The 11,136-nt window shown below is 29.4% G+C and overlaps 1 protein-coding gene across 1 annotated transcript; it reads left to right on the top strand.

Moving 5' to 3' along the window:
• The first annotated feature begins 4,215 nt into the window (after nucleotides 1-4,215).
• Nucleotides 4,216-7,644, top strand: LOC110710533 (WAT1-related protein At5g07050-like). The gene is made up of 7 exons (XM_021888856.1): nucleotides 4,216-4,582; nucleotides 4,800-4,862; nucleotides 4,957-5,073; nucleotides 5,327-5,582; nucleotides 5,874-6,032; nucleotides 6,165-6,316; nucleotides 7,062-7,644. Exons 1-7 carry the CDS (start codon nucleotides 4,377-4,379, stop codon nucleotides 7,348-7,350), a joined length of 1,242 nt encoding a protein of 413 aa, XP_021744548.1. The 5' UTR covers nucleotides 4,216-4,376; the 3' UTR covers nucleotides 7,351-7,644.
• The last annotated feature ends 3,492 nt before the right edge of the window (nucleotides 7,645-11,136 follow it).

Below are 11,136 nucleotides of genomic sequence, written 5' to 3'. Positions count from 1 at the left end.
AACTGATTGGAGCTGAACTGAAAATAAGTAAATATGAACAGGCCCTATATGCAGTTAAAACTGTGTAATAAGTCATTTTTATTTTGACAAATTTTTGTTAAATACATTTACGCTCTTTATCTCAAAATATTTACACTTAGATCAATTTTTTTCCGTTAAACTTGACCCAAATTAAGCCTACGTCCAAAAGTAAAATAAAAAAAATCGGCCAAAATTTTTACTCAATTATCTTTACTTTATTCACACTTTTTCTTATACCCACTCATCCTTAACACTCCTAAATCAAAGAGTTTATTATCTCTAAAACGCAAGGAGCTAGTATACTTCGCATTCAATTATCATATAAAAGGCGGGATAGCAATATCCTACATACACTCCCATAGTCCCATGTCCAATTATCCAAGATCAATTCTCCAATAATTGAGGAAAATTATAAGTGATTGATAATGTTGCTTAGCAAATAAGTAAACACGAAGAGAAATAAGTTGGATAATTATACAAAGTATATCAAAACGGGAAAGAAAGTAGCAAATTTTAACAATAGAAGTGAATCATTTTGCTTTCTAATTTTAACAAAATACTCTTTGTTACATGTTGGTTTTTTTTTGTTTTTTTTTTTTGTTGTGTTGCAGCTCAAATCATTATACATTTACATTGATTATTGACTTAATTAGGGCTAGAATTAAGGTACTGAGTATCTCAAACTCATTATTTCAACTCTAGTGAACGAACTTACGAACCCCCATTCATGTGCCCTCAAGAACATATGCTTTGACACGGAGCATGACTACTAAAATGTTTTGCGACATGTTTATGTTTTTAATGACGTTGATGAAATTCGTTGTTGATTTGGTGACATATAGTATTGTAACGTAATTTCTTGACATCTCTTAAATTCTTATCATCTGTCCATCCATCTTTTCACCATCATAAATAAAAATAAATTAGACAATTTCCTGACTACATTTATATATATCAAGAGTTACATATTTTTGTATTTTATTTTCCATTATCATGAAAATGGGTTTTGTTTTTTTCTTTAGACAAATTTGGACGGTGAAAATGGAATATAAGATTGAAAGACCTCTCTTCCAATTTATTCCAAAAGAATAATTAGTTTTGGCGAAATTGCAATATTGCATGCATCATCATATCATGTTAAGTTCCAATTTATTAGTGCATTAGATGCCGTGGGATATGTCACGTTGATTTATATATGTACATCTAATCTAAAATCTTGATGTTATATAAATATGTCAACTATTTATGAAAACATTAGCTTATAAATAATTACATGGCAACTTCTTATATTCTTTCACAAAGATATGTTATCGATGTGGGGGAGCAAGATTGTTTTTTGATGCATGCGTAAGCCAAATTCCTCCACTATAATTTTTTTTTTTTTTTTTTGGAATATAATTTAGATTCTTTTATTTGTAAAGAAATTTCACGTCACTCCATCCACAAATCAAAATTTTATGCATAATATTTGATAGTAAATATAATCTTTTTTTTTCAAGGAAAGATAAAATATAATTTATTACAATGAAATATATATTCTCTAAACCTTAATAGATATGGATATCATAGTCATTGTTGCAAATCAGATGACGTATAGAAATGCATTTTGCTTTTTTTTTTCTTCTCATTGGGATAAGGAGAAGCATTGTGCACTTAAAGTACAAGCATTAAGAAATAAAATATCCAGTAAATTATTTCTTTCTCTATTCTTTTATTTATAATCATTCATAATATATTTTTACGAGACAAAAAATGCTAAAGTGAGAATGAAAAAAAAGAAGTATTAACACTTGTGACTTTATGAGCTAGAATCAAATTTTGGAAGGGCGATATTCAATATCTAGGACCTTCAATTCCATCATCATTCTTGTAACGAACCAAACCAATTAATCTAATATTAATGTGCACGATTGACAAATATATAAGGTACGTGAGCTACTTCAACTTTTTTCAATAGAAAAACCATATTAAGCAAGCTTGTAATAATGTATGTGGTCAGATGCTCCTCCAAAAATATATGTATGAATGTATACTCGACCATAATTAATACCAAGTATGAGTTATAACTTATAGTATCACAAGGAAAGCCTATGGGAGTGAATCTTTACATGGGGCCGTTAAAATAGTGTTTTGTTTTTGGCCACAAACCATCACACAAAGTTCAATATTCTAGGAAATTTGGGGTACATGTCATACATGCTCTTAATAAAACCTTATCAGAAGAATATTATGGTTCTTTAATCCAAAATTAATATGAAAATAAAACATAAGAGAGAATTGTCGCATATGAAAAACCATTTGAGGGCCCATATTAGCCCAATGGGCCATCTCAACGTCCTCAATTTTTACAGGGCCCACTGCTATCAGCAAGCACCAATACTCTTACTGTTTGGCTGAAGTTCTCAAGAGCTGTAATATGCCGACACGTGTAAGCCAATAAGCCATATCTTAAACTTCAATTTAAGAGAAGAAATTCTATATTCGATCATCATGTAAGTCAATATTTTTTTTTTTTTTGAACCTATCATGTAAGTCAATATGTACAACACAAAAATCATGTAGGTTTACAACTAATTAATTACTATATTATCATTATGATTATAATTTTAACTAATATAATAATATGTTGATCGAAAATCTTGTACTCGTATGTCAAAAATTTAGGATGGCTATCAAGAATGTAATTTAAAAATCAAATTTAAATGTTTTTAATCTACTTAACATAAGTGGAATTAATTTAAGGCAAATACAACAAGGTCTTGTAATGAAAAAAAATTTAAAAAAATCTGTGATTTCAATAATGATTTCGATTGGTAGAGATGAAAACTAAGTTAAATTATAACCCCAATGAGTGAGATGATTGGATGTAATTAAGGAAAAGCTATCACAAATTATAAAATGAATTGGATCATTAGTGATTAGTGAAGGGTCCACTCTAAAATAATGATACCAGGGTTGTTCCTTGGTCTAAAATCATATTGGACAAAAGATGTATGTATAATTTAGGATACAAAATCGGAAATTGAATTAGCTATGTTAGGGATAAACCAATTTGGACTAAAGCAAGTCATGTTTAGTTCACCTTATTTTTACTTATTTTATTTTAAATTAGATTAGAACAAATAAGTTTTGACTATTTTGTCGTTTTATATGCTGTTTTAAAAAAATTAAAACACAAGTATCTTTCATTTCGTAATGAATTAATTATGAAAATTACATATTAATAGAATACATATTATTACGAATCTAACAACTCTCCGCTAAATATATTTTTTCTTTATAAATTATTGTACACATAAGGTCAAAGTTATTTTTTACTACTCAGTGTACTCACACTACCATTACTAGCTACTTTGTACATATTAATATTTGTTTTTCTTAAAAGGTTAAGACATCATCATACCAAAAATTATATATTATTATACTATGTACACGTCAAGTCAACAAAGATTTTTTTTCCCTAAAGACAACAAAGGATTTATTTATTTGTTCTATATAATCATATACACCTCTTGTTTTTTTACTTCTTTCGTCCAAAATTACACATCATAATGACCCATAAGCTAAAGATATAACATAACATTATATTATTATAATATAAATTCCTTTATTAACTATTATTAGGTCATTTTTAACTAATTTATACCCTAGCTACAACTTAATCGAAGAACACTTAGTAGAAAATATCTTTTATTCCGTAATAATTACTATATTTAGAAACACCACTATAACCTTTAGAAAAAATTTGAAATCAAACGCAAACTTAAATCTGTTGTCAAATTTATATCCTCATCATATGAAAGTAGCCACCAGTCCCATAACAAGCATAAAAACATTGGGTTGGTGGTAGTGATGTTGTACACAACTAGCATTAAAATTTTATAAAGAATGAATATTTTAACTTTAAAATCATTTTTTTCAAAAAAAAAAAAAAATTCAAAAAAAATAATCAACCAGAATATTCAACTAGATCCCGCATGAGCCCTCTCTTCCATTCAAGTGGTGTGACATAGGGATTCTTACGTGCTCCAACATATACACTTTCCTCAAAAAATAAAAAATAATTAAAAAAAAAAAAGTTTTACTATATTTGATTATGTAATAATAATATTAATCTTATTATAAAGTATTAAAATAATATAAAATAGTGCCATAATACCAAAAGGAAAGTGGCTATATATACCAAGGCATTTGCTATCTTCTTTTGTAGGAAAACACAAGCTTTTTTGCTAGCTTCAAGTGTTTTCTTCCATACAAACCTTACTTCTCTTAGACTACCATACATACATATTTCCCCCTACAAAACTCGAACTCGAACACGAATACAAACTCATACTCGAAAAAGAAGAAGAAATATGGAAGGAAAAGGAATTCAAAACAACAGTTTGTTAGAGAAATTCAAGCCATACATAGCTATGATTTGCTTGCAATTTGGCTATGCTGGGATGAACATTGTCACCAAGGTTTCCCTCAATGGTGGGATGAGCCACTATGTCCTTGTCGTGTATCGCCACGCCTTTGCCACGGCTGTCATTGCTCCTTTTGCTCTTGTTTGTGAGAGGTATTAGAGATTTTTACTACTCACTATGGTATCCAAAAGTATTTCTTTACTATAAACTGTAACTTGATCTAAGCTGATGAGTAACGTGACAACTAAATCTGAACAGAAATAAATAGTCTATACGATGAAAATGATACTTAGATGAAGATGAAAGGAGCTTTGAATTTATGACAAGTTAATAATGAAAGCTTAAATGTTTGTGTTTATGTTTATGCAGGGGAAAAAGGCCAAAGATGACATTGCTTATATTCGCACAAATGTTTGTGTTGGGGCTCCTTGGGTAATTTCTTCACTATATCCAAATTATTAGCTTAATAAATATGAATTTTGATTTGTCATGTGACTAATTTTTCTTTCTTTATTTACAATTATAGGCCACTAATTGATCAAAACTTCTACTACTTGGGATTGAAATACACTTCTCCTACCTATGCATGCGCCATGAGCAACATGCTTCCGGCCATGACATTTGTCATGGCCGTCCTATGCAGGTATTGATCGTCATAATCAATTATTCCCTTCGTTTTTTTTCTTTTTACTTTGAAATTTTTGTCGTCTCATATAATAATTCTAATAGTAAAAATAGACAAAAACATAGCGAATAACAGAAATAATATTTAAAAAGTTATAACAGATAATTATAAATATAGACCCTATTAGGCTATTATAAATTATAGATTTCTAATTATAGATAAAGTTAATAATTAAGTTGTTACTGATGATGTAATAATCTATTTTGATTAGGATGGAGAAGGTGCACATAAAAAAGTTGAGGTGCCAAGCAAAAGTAGTGGGAACTTTAGTCACAGTGGCGGGTGCAATGTTGATGACATTGTACAAAGGTCATGTCGTCAATATGGTGTGGTCTTCTCATATCCATCCTGCCCACACCTCCTCCGCCTCCGAGGCCGCCGTTGCTGCTGCCGACAAAGATTGGGCCAAGGGTTCGATTCTCCTCATCCTAGCCACCCTTGCTTGGGCCGCCTTTTTCATCCTCCAGGTAATTTTTAATTTCATATTAGATTAATTATGACGTACACTGAACAAAAATATATAACTCTTAAAACACAAAATATAAAATCCATGTAAGATAACAAACACGCACAAAATAGAGTCAGAATAAAATACTATAGATTGGATAATATTATATTCATAGTGGGAAATTGGGCAAAGTTTTATAAGTTGATTGATTAAATTATTTAAACCAATTATTGGACCTTTATTAATAACATCAAATATAATATTATAACAAGCTTTAGTTCCCTAATTTTTGGACTTTGTTTGATTGTAGGCAATAACAATGAGAAGATATTCAGCACATCTAACATTGACAACACTAGTATGCTTTATGGGTACCTTGCAATCTATTGTTGTGACTTTTGTTATGGAGCACAACCCCTCTGCATGGAATATTGGTTGGGACATGAATCTTCTTGCTGCTGCCTATGCTGTAAGTACTCTATCCGTCCTTTTATTATTTTCGATTTTATATATATTTAAATAATTATAATATAAATTGTAATATACTCCGTATGTATATATGATTAACTAATTTGTTCCCTCGATCTATTTTTTGTAACAGGGTATTATAACATCCGGAATTGCATACTATGTACAAGGTATTGTTATGGAGAAAAGAGGACCCGTTTTTGTTACGGCTTTTAGCCCTTTGATGATGATCATTGTGGCTTTCATGGGTTCTTTCATCCTTGCTGAAAAGATTTACGTTGGAGGGTACTTTTCTATACTATTCTTCTCTCAAACTAAAAGCATATACCTTTATGCGTACAACAAAAAATTAAAAATCTGTGTCGTATAATACACGGGTGATTTCCAATACAATGGTTGATGGTACAGTCTTCTTAGTTAGAGCGTAAAATTTAATTTAGAAAAAATGACGAAAAAAATAATATACTTGAAATTATTTGATTGGTTAGAAGGTAATTGGATAGGCCACGTACATATATACATACAAAAAATATACTCCGTACTAAAGAATTTATGAGTAAGCGATTTTCCTACACAACTATTGCATGCACATAACCTAGTTTCACATAACTAGTAGAATCATACTAGTATAATACTTCAAATCAAAATAGCTAGCTTTATTATAATTTTATGTCTTTATCAAAAACAATTTCACGACATTTCAAATTGTACGTAATTATTCATCTTCGAAGTTCCGCTTTTTTAATATCGTTTTCATGTATTATTGTCAATTTTATGGTATAAGATATAAAATCATACGTAAAATAATAAATATTATGATAATACAAAATAGGAAATATGCTTAATTTTGGCATGACACCACCTACCCTAAAGTAGCCTATATAAACTTTAACCGAAAGTACCTTTAAAATTTTGTGATATTCATCAATCCATTTGTATAATTTATTGTACATATATATTTCTTTTGTAACAATAGATGCACTTATTTATCACTAACTAACTTTAATTTTCAAAATTTTATGATATGCAGTGTTATTGGAGCTGTATTGATAGTGATGGGATTATATTCAGTACTATGGGGGAAGTACAAGGAGTACAAAGAGCAAGAAACCGAAGAAATTCCCGAAGCAATCAAGGGGTGTAACAATTTTCATAGCAACGAAATAGGAACCATCGTCGAAGACCATGAGTTAGATGATGTTGAATCACAAAGAAATGTCGAAGCTAGTCGTGTTCCTAACGTAGTGGTTAGCTCGCCGATGCCACAACCACCAATGTTAGCCATGGAAGCACCCATGAAGGGATCGGAGAATAAGTAATAGCTTAGATTATGAGATAAAATTTAAAAAATTAAAAAGCTTTGTACTATAAAATGGGAGGGAAAGGGCAAGTATATTATTATTAGGTATGCATGGAAAAGAAAAGGGGCTTTTTTGTAATTTGACCTCACTTTTCTTTCCAACCCACCACCCCCAAGCTAGCTTCTTGGTGTGTTGTTGCACAATTAACATAATTTCACTCTTTTTTGCTCTTTTTTTTTGGAGGGTATCTCACTTTAGTTTAAGATTATGGTATCAAATAATTTACATGTAATAATAATGTACTTTCATTGATTTAGAATTTACTAAATGGATTAATAATGAAGGAGCTTTTTGAATAATTAATAAAATAATTACATATGTTTATATTACTTGGTTATAAATTGATTATTCGCACTTTAATCATATGGATATTATATTATCAGTTTTCGATTCGTTCTATAATATCAGTTATATATGTTTTGTACCAATGAGTCTTAACCTGTTTGCAAAGATAAGGTGTCTATGTAGGTACGATCCGCTCTTTTCCAATTGTAATAATCGATTTGCAATGCCTTCGTGGCTTATCATACAGACCAAAAGAAGTATATATATATATATATATATATATATATATATATATGATTTGTAGAATATATTCTTGATTATACAAAGAAAAGTTATTGATAAATTAAATCTTTTTTTATTAAAAATGAATGGAAGTAATACATGCATGGGATAGATTGATGTTAGTTGCTAGATTAGCTAGGTGGTGGTGTCTTGGTATGACTCCACTATCTATTTGGATTAAGTTTATTGTGCCTTTAAACAGCAAAAAATCATGTGAAGTTTGTCTTGAGAATCAAACAGAATCAATATATGTTGGTAGGAATCTGATACTTTGTTAAATTGTTCTACCTTTAATTCCCTAAACCTAGCTTCCATCAACAATTATAAAATTGACGGGAATATAATTGCATGAAAACAAGTCAATTTGTTGTTTAATTTAGGGGATCGGAATCATTAATTATAGTGTATTAGAATTACACACATGCGTAAGTAGTGCGTAACATCATATATAATACTCTTCATCAATAATATGATACCACGAGTACTAAATAATACTTAGCTTTTCTATTTAATTAAATTAATCAATTATTGTATCGATTTTCAAGGGAAATTTGGTTTTTTTTTTTAATACCAACGTCCAAAAGACAATTGTTGACTTTAAAATTAACTATATGAGTTCTGAAAAAATAGGAAAGTCGATAATATAAAGAAGATCCTCACAATATGCAAATAAATGAGCTATATATAGTCATGTATACACAACGAACATCGAGCTATATATGCTTATTGTCCTTCATTAAACCAAATTAAAGCTTTATATGCATGTCCTTGATAAAAGTTTTGAGGCGATATGAATATGAATTGGTGTTTTTCTAGCGTGTCATGAGGGTTTGGTCTTTTGATGTCCGTTCTTTCGTGTGTTTTATGGATTTTCTTTGAATTTGTGTTTCGTTAGTCATACTTTTTAAAAGAAATTTGGCCAGTATGTGTTGTTTGTGTAGGGTTTAATTTTTCAGTTTGTGGCATACTTTTAATGCTTTTTATGCCTCTTTTATATTGATAATGAATTACTCCTATGTCATAAATAGTACCAAAGGTATATAATAACCGACAGTTTAACCTAGCCGTCGGTATTTAGCAACTAGCAAGCTAATCAACCAAAGTATTGGGAGCAACAAGAGAGATAGAACATATATAGGGGATGTGAAGTGTATCTCTTGTTTATCGATGGCATTCTATATTATACTTCGTATGTATAGAAAAACAAAAATAGAGGTTTTATATCAATATGTAGAATGTATGAGTATTTATTTGGTAAATACGGTTAAGAAGCCCTAGCGTTATGTATATAAATATATAGGAATACTAAAACTTATTAATAATGACATAACCTTTATGTTGAAGAATAGACCTCTTAAGTATCACCACACGTAAGTATCCCACATTGGTTAAATAAGATAAGGTTAATCGGTTTATTAGGTTAAGAGGCTACTCCTCCTATTTCCATATGATTTTGGGATGAAACTTTTTTTAGACTTGCGAGAAGTGGACTTTCTCTCTTGATTTGCAGGTGCAGCCCAGACCCGTAATTAACACTTTATTTATTTACATATACCCTAACAAAAAGATTGAGCATAGAGCTAAAATTTAAAGCACTTCACTATTGAAGAGAATTAAAAACGAGTAGTGATTTTAGTAGCTAATAATTAAAAACGAATTTATTAAACCCCAATAAACAAATAGTGATTCTTATCAATACATTTGATTGCTTATTCTTAAACCTATTGCTAATTAAGGGTTGTGTTCATCAGCTGAGTTATAGATTAATTAAGGTAATACCGTTGATAATTAGTGAGGAAGTGCATGCTTGTGAGCTAGGGACATGTTTGTGTATTAAAAAACAATTAACTAAATGGCCATTAGAGCGGGTTTTGATAGAGTATATACACTGATCTTGGACTTTACGTCAACAAGCCTAATATTTTAAAAGGATACTTCAATTATGTCTTGATGTAATTCTTTGTGGTGATTTTCAGTGTTAACTATAACAATGTAACACTTACATACTATAATTTGATGTTCCCATGTCATGATAGCATATAAAAGATCTTCTACACAATAACAATGGATAATGTTCTAGAAATAAAATTAAAAAAAAAAAAAAAAAAAAATCTGATGTAAACAACACAAACTTGTTTTTAAAAAGTCAAAATCAATAATTTAAATAATTGTCTAGATTAATAGCTATTAAAACGACATAAGCCCCCACGAGAATGACATCATCTACCATCTTCAATAGAACTCCATTCGTTTGAGCATTTCATTGAATTTATATGGATCAAAACAACAATAATAATCACTATATTAATTTTTTTTTTTTATTTAATAAATTTTATGACTCAGATTTTCCTAAGAATTATCCACTTCTTTTTTGACACCTATCTAGCACCATATATGACGTTTTATTGCTTGGATTTGAAAATCCATTTGAGATTTCTCAATCAAAGAGATTTCACAATCATTGGCTACCAACTTATAGCTAGCTCAATGAATGTTTCTATTTTTTATTATTTATTTTTTAAATTTCTTACAAAAAAAAAGGGTTTATCCATAAGTATTTTTCCCCAAGCCCTCAATAGCTAGTAGAACTGTTTTTTTTAAAAAAAATATAATTAACCCATCAAAAACACTAATTAATTTATGAATAAATTACCTACACGGCTACATTAATATGTCAAATAGTGTTTCTAAATAAAATTATGTGCTACGTGCCACCCTATGTCATACAAAGGCTCTAATTTTGTGTCAACCTATCATGTTAAAAGTAATCAATATTATGGTAAGGCATCAAACATGCAATGCATGTAACCATGGAAATGAAAATTGAGAACTAACCACCATATCAGTAATATAATAATGTAATACGAAGTATATATTTTGAAATGTATCACAAGAACAAATAATAATAACTCTTGTAAAAACATCCTTGTAAGATTTAAATAGTTAATTAGACCTCCAACCTATATATTGTAGAAAATATTTTAATATATGTGAGCAAAGGATAGGAAAATGGCCTACATTCTCTATTTGTACTCTGTTGTAAACAATAAATATCAACCATTAACAAGATTTTTTTAAAAAAATATTTTTTATTCCCATACTTTTGAGGGTTTTCTTGTGATCTAGCAATTACTATACTTATCATTTGATGGCATAAAAAAATTCTCCATCCTTAAA

This window comes from Chenopodium quinoa, unplaced genomic scaffold, assembly GCF_001683475.1.
Source record: "Chenopodium quinoa cultivar QQ74 unplaced genomic scaffold, ASM168347v1, whole genome shotgun sequence".
Taxonomy (NCBI): domain Eukaryota; kingdom Viridiplantae; phylum Streptophyta; class Magnoliopsida; order Caryophyllales; family Amaranthaceae; genus Chenopodium; species Chenopodium quinoa.
Note: the sequence above shows the minus strand (reverse complement) of the source record. Positions and strands in the feature narration are given on the sequence as shown.

Coding starts and splice junctions, on each gene's coding strand:
- LOC110710533 (XM_021888856.1), top strand. CDS start 4,377: ATGGAAGGAAAAGGAATTCAAAACAACAGTTTGTTAGAGAAATTCAAG. Junction 4,583..4,799: donor TTTGCTCTTGTTTGTGAGAG/GTATTAGAGATT, acceptor ATGTTTATGCAG/GGGAAAAAGGCCAAAGATGA. Junction 5,074..5,326: donor GTCATGGCCGTCCTATGCAG/GTATTGATCGTC, acceptor TATTTTGATTAG/GATGGAGAAGGTGCACATAA.